General features: G+C 33.3%; 1 protein-coding gene across 6 annotated transcripts in view; it reads left to right on the forward strand.

The window, feature by feature from the left end:
• Nucleotides 1-19,034, forward strand: part of PNPLA4 (patatin like domain 4, phospholipase and triacylglycerol lipase) — a 61,924-nt gene extending 42,890 nt beyond the window's left edge. For 5 of the 6 annotated variants that reach the window (XM_074300188.1, XM_074300192.1, XM_074300191.1 and 2 more), the window contains 2 exons: nt 18,132-18,284; nt 18,826-19,034. In XM_074300188.1, coding sequence (XP_074156289.1) covers nt 18,132-18,284; nt 18,826-18,957 — 285 coding nt within the window. In that variant the 3' untranslated portion in view covers nt 18,958-19,034. Of the gene's footprint in view, nt 1-15,731; nt 17,350-18,131; nt 18,285-18,825 lie in introns of those variants that run through there. The other variant, XM_074300194.1, reaches the window with a different exon arrangement.
• The last annotated feature ends 3,944 nt before the right edge of the window (nt 19,035-22,978 follow it).

Here is a 22,978-nt window from a genome sequence, read left to right on the forward strand (position 1 = left end):
GGCATCTTACCTTGTTAGTTTCCTCATTCATAAAATGGTACATAGTCTTGAGTCTGATTCATCTTTAAAATATGTATTCTATGATTTAAATCACAAATCAATTTAGTGATTTGAAGCTTCAGCCTTAATCAAATTCACTGCCAGTCTTTTTCTTCCCACAAAAACCAACAGACAGAAAAACCAAAGCTTAATTCTGGTCCTTCAAGATGAGATATATTTGCCGGCTAAGATGGCAGAGAGGACACATGCATCTATCTAGGCTCTCCTTCTTGCCCTCAGAATACTTTTTTTTTAATGATATGATCTTGGAATTAGGACTTGACTGAAAAAACCCATGAACACATTACCAACAGAAAATGTCCTCAAAATTCACTAGAAAAGGTCTGTTTTTACTTGTGGGCAGGGACGGTTAGACCAGATGCAGACTGAAGACAGGCAGTGAGAGCACAGAAGGCAGCTCACATTGAGCAGACTGGAGGGGGCAGGGTGTAGTTGCAGTGGTAGAAAAACTTGTAGGGAGAACTTTACCTAGTGTGAACTTTTTTGCCTGGCAGAAAGCCAGTAGATCAGCAGAGAAGTTATAAATACAGGGGGTAAAGACCTCAATCCTGAAACACTGGAGTCTCTCTGGACCTGACCACACTCACCCAACATGCAGTGTGACTGAGCATGCTGTCAGAGTCTCTGGGAGTGGCCACTGTGCAGGCAGCACAGTCATTGCTGTTCCATTTCTGCTTCACTGCTACTTCCTGAAGTCTGTAGAGGGAGCATGGTGACACCACACTGCTGAAAAAACAGACTGCAATTGCTTTTTTTGTTTGTTTTCCTTTATTCTTTTTTGTCAAAATGAGCAAAAAATTAAAACTTGCTCTAACTATAGATAGTTTATATACAGATAGAGAGCAGACTTCAAACCCTGAAGAGACTAAAAACAGAGTGTCCCTAGATGAATCCCCAAAGGGGGGATCATATCTGGTCCCTACCACACAATGCTCTCATAGAAGAAATTAAAAAGGTTCTTACAAGAGAGCTAGAATAAAAATGGGGAAAGGAAAGGGAAGCTTGGCAAGAGAGTATGGATAGTCATTTAAAGATAGAGTAGATAAAGAAATAAAATCCCTGAAAAACAGAATTAGTGAATTGGAAAAAAAAATAGCTCTCTAAAAAATAAAATTGGCGAAATGAAAAAAAAAATTCCATAGAACAAAACTCACTTAAACACTCAATTGGACAATTACAAAAGAAATTTAAAAAGTAAGTGAAGAAAATAATTCATTAAAAATCAGAATTGAACCAATGGAAATGAATGACTCGAGGAGATACCAAGAATCAGTCAAGCAAAACCAAAAAAAGAAAAAAAAAAAAAAAAAAAAAAAGAAACAATGGAGAAAAATGTTAAATACCTACTTGGGAAACAACAGACCTGAAACTAACTAGACAGGAGAGATAATCAGAGAATTATTGGACTTCCTAAAAATTATGATAAAAAAAAAAGTGTGGACACTATTTTCCAGGAAATCATCAAAGAGAACTGCCCAGATGTTATAGAAACAGAGGGTAAAACAGATATTGAAAGTCCCCAAAATCAAAACTACAAGAAATATTGTGTCTAAATTCCAGAACTATCAGACCAAGATAAAAATGTTGCTTGTATTAAGCAACTAGGAAAACAAAACAAAACAAAACAAAAAAAAAAACAATTCAAATATAGAGGAGTCACAATAAGGATTACTCAGCATTTAGCAGCGTCTCCATTAAATGACCGAAGGGCCTGAAATCTGACATTCTGAAAGGCTAAATAACTTGATATAGCCAAGAATAACTTACCCAGCCAAAATGAGCATTCATTTTTTTCCCAGGGAAGAAGATGGACATTCAATGAAATAGGTGAATTTCATCTATTTCTGATGGAAAAAAAAAAAAAAAAAACAGAACTAAACAAAAAGTTTGATCTCCAAATATAGGACTCAAGAGAAATCTAAAAAGGTAAAAAGAAATATTTGGAACTCTATTTCTGTTATGAATATTCATAAAGAACACATGTGTAAGTAATCTGGTTTTACAGTTATAATATTAAAAAAAAAAAAAAACAGAGACGGAAAGGAAATTGTACCAGAAAAAGGGTAAAATGGGGGTACTACATCTCATGAAGAGGCAAAGGAAACCTATTATATCTGAGGAAAAGAAAGGAGGGTGATGAACACTATGTATCTGACTCTCATCAGAATTGGCTTAAAGAGAAAAATATTAGACATATTTGATTTACAGAGAATCTTCTCTCACCTCATTGAAAAGTGGGAGGGGAAAAGTAAAAAGGGAAGGAGTAAGCTAAGCAGAAGTGAATACAGAAATTGTAAGGAAAAGGGGTAAGAAAAGGAGAGGAACTCTAAGGTAGAGGGAGGGATCCTAAAAAGGGAGTGCTGTGAAAGGCAAGTGGTGCTCACAAGTTTAATACTGGGAAAGGGGATAAGGGGGAAGGAAAGGAGAAAAGCATAAGCAGGGGTTAATATGATGGCAAGAAATACAGAATTAGTCATTTTAACCATAAATGTGAGTGGGGTAAAAAGCAAAAATTGATCTAATTAAAAGAGATAAGGAAGAAAATTTTTTTCTTGCTAAAGGGTAGCATAGATAATGAAGCAATATCACTATTACACATATATGCACCAAGTGGTGTAATATCTAAATGTTTAAAAGAGTAATTAAGAGAGCTATAAGAAGAAATAGACAACAAAACTATAATAGTAGGAGATTTCAACCTTGCACTCTCAGAATTAGATAAATCAAACCACAAAATAAATAAGAAAGAAGTCAAAGAGGTAAATAAAATACTAGAAAAGTTAAGTATGATAGATCTTTGGAGAAAACTAAATGGAGACAGAAAGGAGTACACTTTTTTCTCAGCAGTTCATGGAACCTATAAAAAAATTTGACCATACATTAGAACATAAAAACCTCAAATTCAAATGCAGAAAGGCAGAAATAGTAAATGCATCCTTTTCAGATCACAATGCAATGAAAATTACATTCAATAAAAAGCCAGGGGAAAATAGACAAAAAAAATTGGAAACTAAATAATCTCATCCTAAAGAATGATTGGGTGAAACAACAAATCATAGACATAATAATTTCACCCAAGAAAATGACAATAATGAGACGTTATACCAAAATGTGTGGGATGCAGCTAAAGCGATAATAAGGGGACATTTTTTTTTTTTTTTTTTTCTGGGGGGGAAATAGCATTTATTGAAATTTTTTTTTTTTAATTTATTTTTTTTTTTTTTAAATTTATTTTTATTTTATTTTATAATTATAACATTTTTTGACAGTACATATGCATGGGTAATTTTTTACAACATTATCCCTTGCACTTACTTCTATTCAAATTTTTTCCCTTCCTCCCCCAAACCCCTCCCCCAGATGGCAAGCAGTCTTATATATGTTAAATATATTACAGTATAATTTAGATACAATATATGTGTGTAGAACCGAATTTTTTGTTGCACAGGAAGAATTGGATTCAGAAGGTAAAAATAACAGTTTACATTCATTTCCCATTGTTCCTTTTCTGGATGTAGCTGGTTCTTTCCATCATTAATCAATTGGAATTGGATTAGCTCTTCTCTATGTTGAAGAAATCCACTTCCATCAGCATACATCCTCGTACAGTATCATTGTTGAAGTGTATAATGATCTTCTGTTTCTGCTCGTTTCACTCAGCATCAGTTGATGTAAGTCTCTCCAAGCCTCTCTATATTTCTCCTGTTGGTCATTTCTTATAGAACAATAATATTCCATAACATTCATATACCATAGTTTACCCAACCATTCTCCAATTGATGGACATCCATTCATCTTCCAGCTTCTAGCCACTATGAAAAGGGCTGCCACAAACATTTTGGCACATACAGGACCCTTTCCCTTCTCTAGTAGTTCCTTGGGGTATAAGCCCAGTAGTAGTATGGCTGGGTCAAAGGGTATGCACATTTTGATAACTTTTTGGGCATAATTCCAGATTGCTCTCCAGAATGGTTGGATTCTTTCACAACTCCACCAACAATGCATCAGTGTCCCAGTTTTCCCACAGCCCCTCCAACATTCATCGTTATTTGTTCCTGTCATCTTAGCCAATCTGACAGGTGTGTAATGATACCTCAGAGTTGTCTTAATTTGCATTTCTCTGATCAATAGTGATTTGGAACACTCTTTCATATGAGTGGAAATAGTTTTAATTTCATCATCTGAAAATTGTCTGTTCATATCCTTTGACCATTTATCAATTGGAGAATGGCTTGATTTCTTATAGATTAAAGTCAATTCTCTGTATATTTTGGAGATGAGGCCTTTATCAGAACCTTTAACTGTAAAAATTTTTTCCCAATTTGTTACTTCCCTTCTAATCTTGTTTGCATTAGTTTTGTTTGTGCAGAAACTTTTTAATTTGGTGTAATCAAAATGTTCTATTTTGTGATCAATAATGGTCTCTAGTTCTCCCTTGGACACAAACTCCTTCCTCCTCCACAAGTCTGAGAGGTAAACCATCCCATGTTCCTCCAATTTATTTATGATTTCGTTCTTTATGCCTAAATCTTGGACCCATTTTGATCTAATCTTAGTATGTGGTGTTAAATGTGGGTCCATGCCTAGTTTCTGCCATACTAATTTCCAGTTTTCCCAGCAGTTTTTGTCAAATAATGAATTCTTATCCCAAAATTTGGGATCTTTGGGTTTGTCAAAGATTAGATTGCTATTTTTATTCACTATCTTGTCCTGTGAACCTAACCTATGCCACTGATCAACTAGTCTATTTCTTAGCCAATACCAAATGGTTTTGGTGACTGTTGCTTTATAATATAGCTTTAAATCAGGTACACTTAGACCACCTTCCTCTGACTTTTTTTTCATTAGTTCCCTTGCAATTCTCGACCTTTTATTCTTCCATATGAATTTTGTTGTTATTTTTTCTAGGTCATTAAAATAGTTTCTTGGGAGTCTGATTGGTATAGCACTAAATAAATAGATTAGTTTGGGGAGTATTGTCATCTTTATTATATTCGCTCGGCCTATCCAAGAACATTGAATGTCTTTCCAATTATTTAAATCTGACTTTATTTTTGTGGCAAGTGTTTTGTAATTTTGCTCATATAATTCCTGACTCTCCTTTGGTAGATATATTCCCAAATATTTGATACTATCGACTGTTATTTTGAATGGAATTTCTCTTTGTATCTCTTGCTGTTGGATTGTGTTGGTAATGTATAAAAATCCTGAGGATTTATGTGGATTTATTTTGTATCCTGCGACTTTGCTAAAATTCTGAATTATTTCTAATAGTTTTTTAGCAGAGTCTTTGGGGTTCTCTAAGTATGCCATCATGTCATCTGCGAAAAGTGACAATTTGATTTCTTCATTTCCTACTCTAATTCCTTGGATCTCTTTCTCGGCTCTTATTGCCAAGGCTAGAGTTTCTAGTACTATATTGAATAGTAATGGTGATAGTGGGCAACCTTGTTTCACTCCTGATCTAACAGGGAAAGGTTCTAGTTTATCACCATTACATATGATGTTTACTGAAGGTTTTAAATATATGCTCCTTATTATTTTAAGGAATAGTCCATTTATTCCTATACTCTCAAGCGTTTTTAGTAGGAATGGATGTTGGATTTTATCAAATGCCTTTTCTGCATCTATTGAGATGATCATATGGTTTTTATTAATTTGATTATTAATATGGTCAATTATACTAATAGTTTTCCTAATATTAAACCAGCCCTGCATTCCTGGTATAAATCCCACTTGGTCATAGTGTATTATCCTGGGGATGATTTTCTGAAGTCTATTTGCTAATATCTTATTTAAGATTTTAGCATCAATATTCATTAAGGAAATTGGTCTATAGTTTTCTTTCTCAGTTTTTGATCTACCTGGTTTAAGTATCAGTACCATGTCTGTGTCATAGAAGGAATTTGGTAGGACTCCTTCAATCCCTATTTTTTCAAATAGTTTACATAGCATTGGAGTTAGTTGTTCTTTAAATGTTTGGTAGAATTCACCTGTAAATCCATCTGGTCCTGGGGACTTTTTCTTAGGAAGTTGGTTAATAGCTTGGTCTATTTCTTTTTCTGAGATGGGACTATTTAGACTACTTACTTCTTCCTCTGTTAATCTGGGCAAGCTATATTTTTGAAGGTATTCTTCCATTTCATTTAAGTTATCAAATTTATCGGCATAAAGTTGAGCAAAGTAGCTCCTAACTATTGTTCTAATTTCCTCTTCATTAGTGGTGAGTTCACCCTTTTCATTTTCAAGACTATCAATTTGCTTTTTCTCTTTCCTTTTTTTAATCAGGTTTACTAAGGGTTTGTCTATTTTGTTGGTTTTTTCATAAAACCAACTCTTAGTTTTATTAATTAATTCAATAGTTTTTTTACTTTCAATTTTATTAATCTCACCTTTTATTTTTTGAATTTCAAGTTTTGTGTTTGTCTGGGGGTTTTTAATTTGTTCCTTTTCTAGCAATTTTAGTTGTAAACCCAATTCGTTGGCCCTCTCTTTCTCTATTTTATGCAAGTAGGCCTGTAGAGATATAAAACTTCCCCTAATTACTGCTTTGGCTGTATCCCACACATTTTGGTATGATGTCTCATTATTGTCATTTTCTTGGGTGAAGTTATTAATTGTGTCTATGATTTGCTGTTTTACCCAATCATTCTTTAGTATAAGATTATTTAGTTTCCAATTATTTTTTGGTCTATTTTCCCCTGGCTTTTTATTAAATGTTATTTTGATTGCATTATGGTCTGAAAAGGATGCATTTACTATTTCTGCCTTACTGCATTTGATTTTGAGGTTTTTATGCCCTAGTATATGATCAATTTTTGTATAGGTTCCATGAACTGCTGAGAAGAAAGTATATTCCTTTCTGTCTCCATTTAGCTTTCGCCAAAGATCTATCATATCAAACTTTTCTAGTATTCTATTTACCTCTTTGACTTCTTTCTTATTTATTTTGTGGTTTGATTTATCTAATTCTGATAGTGCAAGGTTGAGATCTCCCGCTATTATAGTTTTGCTATCTATTTCCTCTTGCAGCTCTCTTAATTTCTCTTTTAAGAATTTAGATGCTACCCCAAAGACTCTGCTAAAAAGCTACTAGAAATAATTCAAAATTTCAGCAAAGTGGCAGGATACAAAATAAATCCACATAAATCCTCGGCATTTTTATATATCACTAACAAAATGCAACAGCAAGAGATACAAAGAGAAATTCCATTCCAAACAAATGTTGAGAGTATAAAATATTTGGGAATCCATCTACCAAAGAAAAGTCAGGAATTATATGAGAAAAATTACAAAACACTTGCCACAAAAATAAAATCAGATTTAAATAATTGGAAAGACATTCAGTGCTCTTGGATAGGCCGAGCGAATATAATAAAGATGACAATACTCCCCAAACTAATCTATTTATTTAGTGCTATACCAATCAGACTCCCAAGAAACTATTTTAATGACCTAGAAAAAATAACAACAAAATTCATATGGAAGAATAAAAGGTCAAGAATTGCAAGGGAACTAATGAAAAAAAACTCAGAGGAAGGTGGTCTAAGTGTACCTGATCTAAAGCTATATTATATAGCAGCAGTCACCAAAACCATTTGGTATTGGCTAAGAAATAGACCGGTAGATCAGTGGAACAGATTAGATACAAAGGACAAAAAAGGGTACATCTATAGCAATCTAATCTTTGACAAACCCAAAGATTCCAACATTAGGGATAAAAATTCATTATTCGGAAAAAACTGTTGGGAAAACTGGAAATTAGTATGGCAGAAATTAGATATGGATCCACACTTAACACCATATACCAAGATAAGATCAAAATGGGTCCATGATTTAGGCATAAAGAGGGAGATAATAAATAGATTAGAGGAACAGAGGATAATCTACCTCTCAGACTTGTGGAGGAGGAAGGAATTTATGACCAGAGGAGAACTAGAGATCATTATTGATCACAAAATAGAAGATTTTGATTACATCAAACTAAAAAGTTTCTGTACAAATAATACTAATGCAAACAAGATTAGAAGGGAAGTAACAAATTGGGAAAATATTTTTAAAAACAAAGGTTCTGACAAAGGTCTCATTTCCAAAATATATAGAGAACTGACCCTAATTTATAAGAAACCGAACCATTCTCCAATTGATAAATGGTCAAAGGATATGAACAGACAATTCTCAGAGGAAGAAATTGAAACTATATCCACTCACATGAAAGAGTGTTCCAAATCACTACTGATCAGAGAAATGCAAATTAAGACCACTCTGAGATACCACTACACACCTGTCAGATTGGCTAAGATGACAGGAACAAATAATGACAAATGTTGGAGGGGATGTGGGGAAACTGGGACACTAATACATTGCTGGTGGAGTTGTGAAAGAATCCAGCCATTCTGGAGAGCAATCTGGAATTATGCCCAAAAAGTTATCAAACTGTGCATACCCTTTGACCCAGCAGCGCTACTACTGGGATTATATCCCAAAGAAATACTAAAGAGCAGAAAGAGACATATATGTGCCAAAATGTTTGTGGCAGCTCTTTTTGTTGTAGCTAGAAACTGGAGGATGAATGGATGTCCATCAGTTGGAGAATGGTTGGGTAAATTGTGGTATATGAAGGTTATGGAATATTATTGCTTGGTAAGAAATGACCAGCAGGAGGAATACAGAGAGGCCTGGAGAGACTTAAATCAACTGATGCTGAGTGAAATGAGCAGAACCAGAAGATCACTGTACACTTCAACAACAATACTGTATGAGGATGTATTCTGATGGAAGTGGAAATCTTCAACATAAAGAAGATCCAACTCACTTCCAGTTGATCAATGATGGACAGAGGTAGCTGCACCCAGAGAAGAAACACTGGGAGGGGAATGAAAATTGTTAGCACTAATATCTGTCTGCCCAGGTTGCATGTACCTTCGGATTCTAATGTTTATTGTGCAACAAGAAAATGATATTCGCACACATGTATTGTACCTAGACTATATTGTAACACATGTAAAATGTATGGTATTGCCTGTCGTCGGGGGGAGGGAATAGAGGGAGGGGGGGATAATTTGGAAAAATGAATACAAGGGATAATATTATAAAATATATATATATATATATAATAAAAAAAAAAAAAAAAAAAAAATAAATTGCCCCTCCCCAAAGTCATAAAATGATTTATTGCAACAAATCCATTAAAGTTGTTATAATAAGACTAAAAAAAAAAAAAAAAAAAAAAAAAAAAAAAAAAAAAAAAAAAAAAAAAAAGAATTTAGATGCTGCACCACTTGGTGCATACATGTTTAATATTGATACGGCTTCACTATTGATGCTTCCCTTTAGCAGGATATAATGCCCTTCCTTATCTCTTTTAATTAGATCAATTTTTGTTTTTGCTTGATCTGAGATGAGGATGGCTACTCCTGCTTTTTTGGTTTTGCCTGAAGCATAATAGATTCTGCTCCACCCTTTTACTTTTAGTTTGAATGTCTCATCCTGTTTCAGGTGTGTTTCCTGTAAACAACATATAGTAGGATTCTGACTTTTAATCCAGTCTGCTAACTGCTTCCTCTTTATGAGGCAGTTTGCCCCATTCACATTTATGGTTAGAAGGACTAATTCTATATTGCTTGCCATCCTATTAACCCCTGCTTATGCTTTTCCCCTTTCCTTCCCTTTTACCCTCCTATCCAGTATTAAACTGGTAAACACCACTTGCTTTTCACAGCCCTCCCTTTTTAGGATCCCTCCGCCACCTTAAAGATCTTCCCCTTATTTTATCCCTTTTCCTCGAAATTACTGTATTCCCTTCCCCTTAGCTTACTCCTTCCCTTTCACTTTTCAATGAAGTGGAAGAAGTTTCACCATAAATCGAATATGTCTATTGATACACGCTATGTTCATCTCCCTCCTTTCTTTCTCTCAGATATAATAGGTTACCTTTGCCTCTTCATGAGATGTAGTACCACCACTTTATACTTTTTTATGATATAATCTCCTTTCCACCTCTAGTTTCTAAGACAAATTGTACATATGTTCTTTACATATTTTTTTGACAGAAGTATAGTTCTCAAGATTTCTTTTTACCTTTTTTAGAAGTCTCTTGAGTTCTGTATTTGAAGATCAAACCTTTTATGTAGGTCTGGTTTTTTCATCAAAAATAGATGGAATTCATTTATTTCGTTAAATGTCCATCTTCTTCCCTGGAAAATGATGCTCATTCTTGCTGGGTAAGTTATTCTTGGCTGCATACCAAGTTCCTTAGCCTTTCGGAATATCATGTTCCAGGCCCTGCGTTCTTTTAATGTGGACGCTGCTAGATCCTGTGTTATCCTTATTGTGGATCCTCCATATCTGAATTGTTTTTTTCTAGCAGCTTCCAATATCTTTTCCTTTGTCTGATGGTTCTTGAACTTGGCCACTATATTTCTTGGCGTTTTGATTTTAGGGTCCCTTTCAGTAGGTGATCGATGAATTTTCTCAATGTCTATTTTACCCTCTGTTTCCAAAACGTCTGGGCAGTTCTCTTTGATAATTTCCTCGAAAATGGTGTCCAAGCTCTTTTTTTCCTCCCATTTTTCAGGGAGTCCGATTATTCTCAAATTGTCTCTCCTGGATCTGTTTTCCAGGTCTGTTGTCTTTCTGGTAAGGTACTTGACAGTCTTTTCAATTGTCTCATTTCTCTGGTTTTGCTTGACTCCCTCTTGGTTTCTCCTTGAGTCATTCATTTCTACTTGTTCCAGTCTAATTTTCAATGATGTATTTTCTTCACTCACTTTTTTTATATCTCTTTGTAATTGACCAATTGAGTTTTTATCTTCTATGGAATTTTTTTCCATTGTATTTTTTAGAGAGCTGATTTCTTTTTCCAGCTCTCTAATCCTGTTTTCCTTGGAGTTGTTTACCTTTTCCAGCTCACTAATCTTGTTTCTCAATGATTTGATTTCTTTATCCATTCTGTCTTTGAATGCATGGGATGACTTCTCCAGGCTCTCTTGCCAAGCTTCCCTTTCCTTTTCCCATTTCTCTTCCAGCTCTCTTGTGAGAGCCTTTTTGATTTCCTCTATGAGGTTCTTTTGTATTGAGGAGCAGCTTATATCCCTCCCAGGGGATACATCTGGGGACATTCTGTTCCTAGTCTCTTCAGCATTTGAAGTCTGCTCCCTCTCCACACAGAAGCTGTCAATGGTTAGAGCCCTTTTGAATTTTTTGTTCATTTTGTCAGAGTAGGAATCAAAGAAAACAAACTGACAAGAGAAACAATTGGTCTGTTTTGCGGGGGATAGGGCTGGATGGTATTAATGGGCTTCCTCTACAGACTGGGGGTAGGGCAGCAGAGAGCCACTAACAGAATAGCAATGACTGTACTGAGTCTGCACTCTGAGGCTCCGAGAACGCACCGAGTCAGTCCAGGTGGGGGTTGGGGGTGGCCGGGCTCTGAGAGACGCTGGCTTTCTGGCGTTTTAATCTTCACCTCCAATGTTTACACCCTCTCCACCGCTCCTGGCTTGCTGCCAAGACGGAGCATCCACACTGGGGCAAAAGCCCTTTCACAGAAACGACAGAGATCACACCCCTCCCCCTCCGGTCTGAGCTGTGTGAGCTGCCTGTCTTGCTCTGGCTGTCTGCCCTCAGTCTGCGCCCAGTCTGATTGACCCTCCCCAGAACAAACACAGACCTTTTCTGGCGACTTTCAAGGATGTCTTCTCTTGGTGATAATTTGTGGATTTCTTTCTGGGTCAAGCATTAAGTCAGAGGCTTGTCATGAAGTAAGTTCTGAGAGAAAACGAGGAGCTCAAGCAGCTGTCTGCCTCCACGCCGCCATCTTGGCCGGAAGTCAAGGGGACATTTTATATCTCTAGAGACCTACTTGCATAAAATAAAGTGAAGATCAATGAATTGGGCTTGCAACTAAAAATGCTAGAAAAGGAACAAATTAAAAACCCCCAGTCAAACACTAAACTTGAAATTCTAAAAATAGAGATTAATAAAATTGAAAGTAAAAAACCTATTGAATTAATAAATAAAACTAAGAGTTGGTTTTATGAAAAAACCAACAAAATAGATAAACCCTTAGTAAATTTTATTTTAAAAAGGAAAGAGGAAAATCAAATTGTTAGTATTAAAAATAAAAAGGAAGAACTTGCTACTAATAAAGGGGAAATTAGATCAATAATTAGGAGTTCATTGCCCAACTTTATGCCAATAAATTCAATAACTTAAATGAAATGGAAGAATACCTTCAAAAATATTGCCTGCCAGATTAACAGAGAAAGAAGTAAATTGGTTAAACAGTCCCATTTTAGAAAAAGAAATACAACAAGCTATTAATCAACTTCCTAAGAAAAAATCCCCAGCACCAGATGGATTTTTATGTGAATTCTGCCAAACATTTAAAGAAAAATTAACTCCAATGCTATAGAAATTATTTGGAAAAATAGGGATTGAAAGAGCCCTACCAAATTCCTTTTTTTGACACAGATATGGTACTGATACTTAAACCAGGTAGGTAGAAAACAGAGAAAGAAAATTATAGACCAGTCTCTCTAATGAATATTGATGCAAAAATCTTAAAATAAAATATTAGCAAAAAGATTACAGAAAATCATCCCCAGAATAATACCCCGTGACCAAGTAGAATTTATAGCAGTAATGCAGGGCTGGTTCAATATTAGGAAAATATTAGCATAATTGACTATATCAATAACCAAATCAACAAAAATCATACGATCACCTCAATAGATGCAGAAAAAGTATTTGATAAAATTCAACATCCATTCCTAATAAAAACACTTGAGAATATAGAAATAAATGGACTTTTCCTTAAAATAGTCAGGAGCATCTATTTAAAACCTTCAGTAAGCATTATGTGTAATGGGAATAAACTGGAACTATTCCCGGTAAGATAAGGAGTGAAACAAGGCTGCCCACTATCACCATTACTATTCAATATTGTATTACAAACACTAGCTTCAGCAATAAGAGTTGAGAAAGATTAAAGGAATAAGAGTAGGTAATGAGGAAACCAAATTATCACTCTTTACAGATGATATGATGATGTACTTAGAGAACTACAGAGAAACTACTAAAAAGCTATTAGAAATAATCCATAACTTTAGCAAAATTACAGGATACAAAATAAATTCACATAAATGCTCAATATTTTTATACATCACCAACAAAACCCAACAGCAAGATGTACAAAGAGTAATTTCATTCAAAATAACTGGCGATAGCAAAAATATTTGGGAATCTATCTGCCAAAGAAAAGTCAGGAATTATATGAGCAAAACTACAAAACACTTTTCACACAAATAAAGTCAGATTTAAAAAATTAGAAAAATATTCAGTGTTCTTGGATAGGCCAAGCAAATATGATAAAGATGACAGTAGTACCTAAACTGATCTATTTATTTAGTGCTATACCAATCAGACTCCCAAGAAACTATTTTAATGACTTAGAAAAAATAACAAAATTCTTATTGAAGAGCAAAAGGTCAAGAATTTCAAAGGAACTAATGAAAAAAAAAATCAAATGAAGGCAGCCTAGCTGTACCTGATCTAAAACTATATTATAAAGCAGCAGTCACCAAAACCATTTAGTATTGGCTAAGAAATAAACTAGTTGATCAGTGGAATAGGTTAGGTTCACAGAACAAAATAGTCAATAACTATAGCAATCTAGTCTTTGACAAACCCAAAGATCCCAAGTTTGGGGATAAGAATTCTCTATTTGACAAAAACGGCTGGGAAAACTGGAAATTAGTATGGCAGAAATTAGGCATGGACCCACACAACACCATACACCAACATAAGATCAAAATGGGTTAGGCATAGAGAACGAGATTATGAATAAATTAGAGGAACATAGGATAGTTTACTTCTCGAACTTGTGGAGGAAGAAGGAATTTGTAATCGAAGAAGAGAGCATTATTGATCACAAAATAGAAAATTTTGATTATATCAAATTAAAAAGTTTTTGTACAAATAAAACTAATGTAAACAAGATTAGAAGGGAAGCAATAAACTGGAAAAATATTTTTACAGGTAAAGGTTGTGATAAAGGCCTCATTTCCAAAATATATACAGAATTGACTCTATAAGAAATCAAGCCATTCTCCAATTGATAAATGGTCAAAGGATATGAACAGACAATTTTCAGATGATGAAACTGAAACTATTTCTACTCATATGAAAGGGTGTTCCAAATCACTATTGATCAGAAAAATGCAAATTAAGACAACTCTGAAATACTACATTCCTGTCAGATTGGCTAAGATGACAGGAAAAGATAGTGACAAATGTTGCAAGGGATACAGGAAAACTGGGACACTGATGCATTGTTGGTGTAGTTGTGAATGGATCCAGCCATTCTGGAGAGCAATTTGGAACTATGCTCAAAAAGTTATCAAACTCTGCATACCCTTTGATCCAGCAGTATTACTACTGGACTTATATCCCAAAGAGATATTAAAGAAGGGAAAAAGATGTGCCAAAATGTTTGTGGCAGCCGTTTTTGTAATGGCTAGGAAACTGGAATTGAATGGATGTCCCTCGAATAGAGAATGATTTGGTAAATTGTGGTATATGAATGTTATGGAATATTATTGTTCTGTAATAAATGACCAGCAGGATGAATACAGAGAGGCTTTGGACAGTTACATGAATTGATGCTAAGCAAAATGAAAAGAACCAGGAGATCATTATATAGTTCAACAACAATACTGTATGAGGATGTATTCTGATGGAAGTGGATATCTTCGAAAAAGAGAAGATCCAATTCAGTTCCAATTGATCAGTGATGGACAGAATCAACTATACCCAGAGAAGGAACACTGAGAAATGAATGTACTTGTATTTTTGTTTTTCTTCCCAGGTTATTTTTACTTTCTGAATCCAATTTTTCTTGTGCAATAAGAGAACTGTACGAATTTGCATACATATATTATATCTAAGATATAGTAACATCTATGAGACTGCCTACCATCTAGGGGAGGGGGTGGAGGGAGGGAAGGGAAAATTTGGAACAGAAGTGAGTGCAAGGGACAGTGTTGTAAAAATTATCCATGCATATGTTCTGTCAATAAAAAGCTATAATAATTTTTTTTAAAAAAGGAAAAAGAAAAAAAAAAAAAAGATGAGATATATTCTTACCAGTTTTTAATGCTATGATGTTTCAGGGATTTTGTCATAGAATAGTCTCTACTCCCCAAGTGACAACTAGGTGATAATGAAGAATTTTTGTTTCCCTGTCAAACACTTGCCCAATTCAGGTTTTCTTTAATGCATACTAAGTATGATTTAATGATGAATATGTATGAGTTCTGCTTAGTAGTCTTAGGAGAAAAGTTTAGGCCCCTTAAGACACCAAACTCATTTGACTTTTTGTATTATCCCCTCTAGTCTAGCCTATGCTTGCTTTCTGATTGGCTAAACTGTACCTGAAAAGTAGGTAGTAAATTCAGACACATTTTGTATATATATTCCTTCAGGAAATGGTCTTTGGGAAGTGAATTTGTGGCTATTTAATTATAGTTAGTTATACTTCCACTGGGCATAGGTGTAATAAAAATTGGTAGTTCATCCATGGAAAACCTCTAGAAAAGTTTACAGTTTTATATTCCCTCTCTCACAGGACTTTTGCAAAGACTAATGTCTTGTGCTTTCATCTTGCTTAGGAGAATTTTGAAAGCCATAAGAAAAAGACCACCCCAAAGGATTAAGATGACTTAACTACTTCATGACTGTTTAAATTTATTTATTTATTTGTTTGTTTGTTTGTTTGTTTGTTTGTTTATTTATTTATTTATATTCTCCTAGCCTGTATGCCATATTCTGCTCTCACACTGGATAATCATGCATGTAACCAGAACTGTATTAGTGAAAATTATTAACACACGTATAATCTATATTACTATATCTTAACTATACTAACTATATATATATATATATATATATATACTTAACTATATCTTTTATGCCTTTGAAGGGGAAAGGAAGGGAGAGAAAATTTAGAACTCGTAGATGACTGTTTCTCAATGATTTCAGTGGTAGAACACCTACTGAAAATTTCTAATAATAGGACTATGCTTTTAATAATTGGACACTTACTTTTTCTCAAATCAGAAGAGAATGAGAACTAAATTATAGCTTTGTTTATGTTTGAGAAACATTACCTTTTTATTTGTTACTATTATTAATGTTTCTCTGAATAAGAGTCACCTATATTCCCCAAGTTCTAAGATTTGTGAGTATGTCATAGGAAATTGAAACCAAGACCAGAAGAAGCATTGTATCCTTTTCTTTTTCTATGTTTCTGACATTCTTATTTCTTCTTGCTATATAGTTCTTTGGTCTTTTTCATCCTCAATTTTATCTTTGGCATTGCTGTTGAAAATTGAGAAAACTCTCATGAGGAGTTCATGGTTGTACTAGTAATTTTTTTTCATTTTCATATCATTTTAATTACTTATCTATTTCTTTGTGCATTCAGTGATTAAAAATATGTTTCTTTCCTATTAGTTTGTAATTTTGTTGTGGAAAATGCTAATTTCATGATCCAATCATTCTGAAGAGCAATTTGGAACTATGCCCAAAGGAGTATAAAATATTACATATTCTTTGATAAAATAGTGCCTCCAGTGGGCTAAATCCCCTAAAAAAATCATAGAAGAGGGAAAAGTATCCACATGTACAAAAATGTTTATAGCGGCTCTTTTGTGGTGGCAAAGAAATGGAAAATGAGTAGATGTCTATCTTTTGCCTAATGAAAGCCACTTTTTATGTCAATATTTACAAATTCTAAAAAGAATATCATATGTTATGATTTCAGAATCTTTTTCTTGGCAAACAACATGTCATTGGTAAGCTAGTAAGTTTTGCTAGTAAACAAATTGAAAAGATAACAAACTTGGGCCAGATCTTGTGGGGCTTGCTTTGGCTATATTTTCATATATTTTTTCATATATTGGAGAATGGCTGAATGAGTTATGGTATATGAAAGTAATGAAATATTACAAATAATCTATGAAAAATGATGAACAAATGGATTTTAGAAAGGCCTATAAAGATTTATATGAACTGATGCTACAAGTAGAACAAATAGAATGAGAAATACATTATACACAGTAATATCAAAATTGTGCCACGATCAATTGTAACAGACCTGGTTCTTCATTGTTCCAAGGTAATCCAATAAACTTTGGGCCCAGAGAGAGAACTATGGAGACTGAATGTAAATAACACATGCTATGTTCCCCCTTTTTTTTTTCCTTGTTTTATTTTTTTTCGCTTTTGTCCTGATTTTTCTCTTATAACATGATTCATAAGGAAATATATATATATATATTATATATATATATATATATATATACATATATATATATGAATGTACATGTATAACCAAAAATTAAAAATAAAAGAAAATGCTAATTTTAGATCTCTCTGTATCCATATTTATAAGTGTATACACAGAAAGACAGAGAAAGAGAAAGAGAGAGAGGAGAAAGAAAAATAATAGAACTTCCTGTCATGATAAACTGTTTTGTCCAGTATTAGATAATGCTATCACTCAGCTCTGATAAAACAATACTAAGTTCCCAAAGAAGTCTATATAATATAGTAAGTTAAAATTTAGGCAACTATTATAGAGAATAATGAAATCAAAATCTTTCAGTTTTTTATATTTCCCAACTTGAGAGTTAAAATAGAATAAAGGAGGAAGAACTGATCTCAGAAAAAAGAACTGGATTCATGTTCTCTGACACATGCTAATTGCATATAGAGAGTTTCTCTGCCACTAAAATCACAAATCCCATCTGTAATCCCACTACTAAATACTAAATCTCTGTAGAGTATTTGTAATAGAAGTAATATTTGTACAGCAATCTTATCCTATTTTCTAAAATATATTCCAAACTAGATCATTATATAAGTATTAATGAAATAGAAGTGATATTCTCAAACTGCATTTTATTTGGTTGGTAATTTTTTTTTTAAGTCAATTCATGTTTATACTATGTAGTGTGAAGTTGCCCTACAATTGCAATGGATACTTTTTTTTTTTTTTTTAATAATAGAAATGGGTTGATGGTGGGCTTACCAATGGCCTTCCTATCTTGCCTATGGGGCGAACAGTGACTGTTTCACCTTTTAGTGGTCGATTAGATATCTCTCCAGAAGACAAAGGACAGCTGGATTTATATGTTAATATTGCCAATCAAGATATTATGGTAAGATTTTTTTTTTTAGTTATTCAAAAAATTTGAATGAGTAATTCTTCTAGGAGTAGCACTGAATTTAACAACCTTCATAGAAGTTTTTAATTTTAGAAAATGTTTATAAATTGCATAATCAGGTAAACAATTTGGATATTGCTTGAAAATATTTATTTTATGACAAGAAGAATAAAGAATACTGAATATTGTCTGTCTACTTAAGCACTTTGAACATTATCCTGACAAAGTTTATTATCTTTTCACTTATTATTATTTTTTATTTTCTCTATCTTTTGTGAGGCTAATTTTAAAATCAGTTTTGAATTAGGTCCTTTGTTTAAAATGATTGCAATAATAAAGCATGTCAAATATATAAGATCAAATAAATATTCTTATAGGTATTAATACATAAGATTTTAGATTAGATTACATTATTTTTATTATGAATTCTGCATTTTTTAATTAAATTGATCTGTAGTGAGTTTAGACTGACAAATTCATATCTGTCTTCAGTATCTCTTGTCTCATAATTAAAATTTGTTTCTTTTCATTATAGTTGTCTATGGCCAACCTGATAAGATTAAATCAAGCTCTTTTTCCACCAAGCCAAAGGAAAATGGAATCATTGTATCAAAATGGATTTGATGATGCTACCAAGTTTTTACTAAAAGAAAATTGGTTTGAATAAAATGCTTAAAGTTTATTATGCAAAACAGAATTTAAAGGACTTCTGAAATAGATTCTAATTAAACCTGAAAAATTCTATCATCTGTCAGTTTTCTTTGTCAGTAGTAAAGACAGCAAAATATTTAAAATTAGGACTTGTAAATCATTAAAAAGAAGCATACTCAAATGATAATCCTTTTTAAAGAATACTAATGTTTTATAAAAATGAATACTAATTACAATTTTACTAAAGTAATGGTTTGAACCCCACTTCTTACTAGAGAGTGACACTATGTATGTCACTTATCTTCTCTGGACTTCAGGTTTTTAAAAATTTCTTTGTCTTAAAAATTTCTAAAGTTCTTTCCAGCTTAATAGTTTTGATCCTGTGATTCTATATTCTGGAATAAACAATGGGTTGTTTAAAAAAACCAAAAAAGGAGTATTTTAGCTCTCCTGAGGAAATTGTAATAGCTCATTTCTGTCTTGTAGATTGTATTGTGTCTGCAGTACAATGTCTTCCTATCCCTCTGTCTTCATAAGTATAGTAGTACTCAGGTCAAAGAAATACTCTTTCATAATGAGCTGGTCCTATTAAGAGGGAACCTCAGGTACTCATTATAGGAGTTGAGGCTTATAATCTCAAGAGGTCTATAAATCAAGGGAAAAAAACAACAACTAAAGTTTGTTTCTGATACAGTTACTCTGAGTAACTCAATAGTAGGGATCAGGTGAGGAGGGAAGGGGAAACTAATTGAAATTCCACAGTGACCCTTGAACTGACTTGTTCCTTCTTTTTTCTCCATAAATATTCTTTCCATTGTTTCTTAACTGAAATGATTTTTCTGATAGAGGAAAGTATCTAAATTACATTGAATTATCCTGGCCTCCACAACCTCAGCAATAAAACTTACAGGCTCAAATATTAAGATTTAGGCATGATAGCTACAAGATTCAGGGAAGCAAATAAAGTTTATAGGTTGAAAATAGCCTTTTATAGTAAGTTTTACAACTGATAATAATTACCATGGATTACTGTTGGTTTAGAAGTTATTTGAGCATCAGAACAAAGCCAAACAAGAATTCCTAGAGAGAATCCTTAAAAGATAATCTTATGTTTTATTGGTTCAAATTCCGAAACAATTCAGAAAGTTCAGAGAACATCTTAGGCTCCATTGTCATGAACTTTTAGATGTAAAGAATCCTATCTGCCTGCAGTTCTTATAGTCTGTCTACAATTCTAATGTTCAGTTAAAAAGATAAATGTGAGGTGTTTCCATTCCCTAGGAGCTATGAATTGTTATGGTACCTCTAAGAACAATGAATTAGATAATTCTTAATTAGCCTAATAAACATTCTTCAAATCTGAAATGCCTATTTATAGGTTATTTTTAAAACATACATTTTATTTGACCAAGTTGTTTTTTTATTTGCATCATGCACTTTTGAGTGATTAAAGCATTTTATTAAGCACTATGTGCAAAAGCACCATATGCTAAACATTGGAGTTACAAATGGAAATGTAAGAGTTTCTGCTTATTACATTCTAATGAAAAAGACACACATAGATAGATGGTTTTAGCTGCAAGTCAAATGGAAAGGTTGGGGTCCTTAGGGTGTGGTGGCAAAGCAGGTAGTAATGATGAAGTTTGATACAGAGCAGAGAGTTGTGGGAACCCCTTCTGATTGGCACAGGTCCAACGTGAAAAAATTCACGAACCCGAAAAATTAGACTGGCAAAAAGAAGTTTATTGGCACTGAGAAGTCAGCTTTTACTAGGAGCCTGACTGACTTCCTCGGTGGCAAGGTCCTGACAGTGAAGATAAAGGTCTAGCAGAGAAATTCTGGCAGAAAGAGAGAACGAAGTGTTAACTCTGAGAAGAAAATGTCTTCTCAGCAGGTAGGGGGTCCTTGCAGGCAACTATGCCAAGAAGAGAGGAAGGTTTCTACAAGGCATGGTCCTGCTTTTGGGCCTCTGCAAAGAAATGAGCCCTTTAAATAGGAAATCTGAGTCTGAAGTTTCAATTGAAAGAGATTACTTCAATGTCGTTTGTCCCCAGGCCTCGATTTCTGGTTGAATGACACCACTTACTGGGAGTGGTCCTGAGCCAATCTTAATGAAACTACTTAACTTACCTGAAGAGTGGGTCCCTGTCAGGAGGGTTTCAGGGCTCACCCCAAAGGTCAAGGAGGACAGTTTCAGGATTCTCCCATCAGTAATGCTTTTTAAAAATAATTTCTACTGACAAATTATGGGTTTCTAATGTTGAATCATTTGATAATGCCAGATTTGATAACAAAAACTTTTGCTTGATTTATATTCATTTATTTGAACAGTTTTTAAAATCTGGTTTTATGATGTTTTGTCAGGCATGGACTCTTAATTACAAGGAGACAGTTGGAAACAAAACCCAACTGAATTGCTCTTCCTTAATTGTTTTGCATTTATTTTCATATCATTTGAAATTCCTCTTTAAATCAATTTTATGGCTTTTAAAATACTAAAATAATACCATTTGTAGGCTAGAAGTAGTATGCCCATCTTTCCATTAAGCATGCTGCATAAAATTGGTCCAGTGTTGCCTATATTTTGTTATTTTTTCCCCCTCTTTAATTGTAATTTAATTAAATCTTTAAATGTTTGGAAATGTGTGAGATATTTTTATGCTGTTATTAATGGTTATCAAAGAAATTTTAATCTTTAATCATTGTGGTAAATATTACTTTTTCTTGAAAAAGTGGAAATTTTAGTATGAAGAAGCATATCAGTTTATATCCATTTTTGGGGAAAGGAAGGGGAATATACCATAAAACATTATAATGACATGTTAGAGACATTGGTTAAGGTACCATATACCAACATATTATATGAAGCATGCCTAGGAATGTTTAAATTTCTCAGTGCATTTGTGAATATTCTCAGATATATGTAGATCTAAAATGTGCATCTTTTACTAGCTAGATTTGAGACAAAAAAATCTTTAATAACAAGCATAGAAAATCTAATTATAAATCACTTACTTCTGATCTAGACATTTGGATTATTATTTACTATATTATGATAATTATGATTTATTATAATTTGAAGTTTGGTAGATTTCTGGATCCCTATTGGGATAATTTTACAATATCTTCATATCTATCTTTTAAAATATCGTTAGTTTTTTAATTGCTTTTCAGTAACATTCGTCACTCTGTTACCATGGTAACTTGCCATTTTTATGGAGAAAATTGAATTGGTTTTAAATTCAGTAGTCCTCAAAAGGAAAAAGAAATACATCCAAGAATCTAAATATGTGCAGATTTCAAAAGATCATAAGAATATTTTGAAATCAAACTGGAAGGTAAATTGAAGGTAATCTATTTTACATGTGACTAAACTGAAGTCACATATCAGGGCTTTGATTAAGCCCCAAGCCTCATGACTCCTAATCTAGTTATTTCTAGAAAAAAAAAAAAAGTGAAAATCTAGTTATATTTTTTTTTTTGGCAGTCTTGATCTATGAAATTATGGTTCTAGAGAACTTCCAGTCAAAAAAAGTTCTTCTAGCAACACTTGTTATTACAATCCCATTATTGGGTATTTTGTAGTCTTAGAGCAATTTTAATCTCTATATATGAACTGGACTTACAGCTTGACTTTTCAATATTTACTCACCTATTAATAAATAATCTTTGAAATTAGCTTTACCAATATTTTACTTTTCAATTTTTAATTACTTTTTAATAACTGAGCAAATAAGAATCAACATTAAACAAATTTATTATATACTTTATGTTGATAGAAATGATGATTGAATAATATTAGTGATTTCTAGTATTTTGGGTATGGACCTGATTGATAACTCCAAGTTAAAGAACTCATCAGTAAAGATCAGCAACTTTCTGCAATTTATAGTCAGAGAATTGTGTTGGGGGCACTAAGAATGTGATAGTCAAAGTCATATTGCCATTATATGTCAGAGGTGAGATTTTTCCCTAGATCTTGTTGATTCTAAAGCAGTCTTCATTAATTATGCTACCTCTTTGCCCTCCATTTTATG

The sequence above is a fragment of the Sminthopsis crassicaudata genome, chromosome 3 (genome assembly GCF_048593235.1).
Source record: "Sminthopsis crassicaudata isolate SCR6 chromosome 3, ASM4859323v1, whole genome shotgun sequence".
Lineage (NCBI taxonomy): Eukaryota > Metazoa > Chordata > Mammalia > Dasyuromorphia > Dasyuridae > Sminthopsis > Sminthopsis crassicaudata.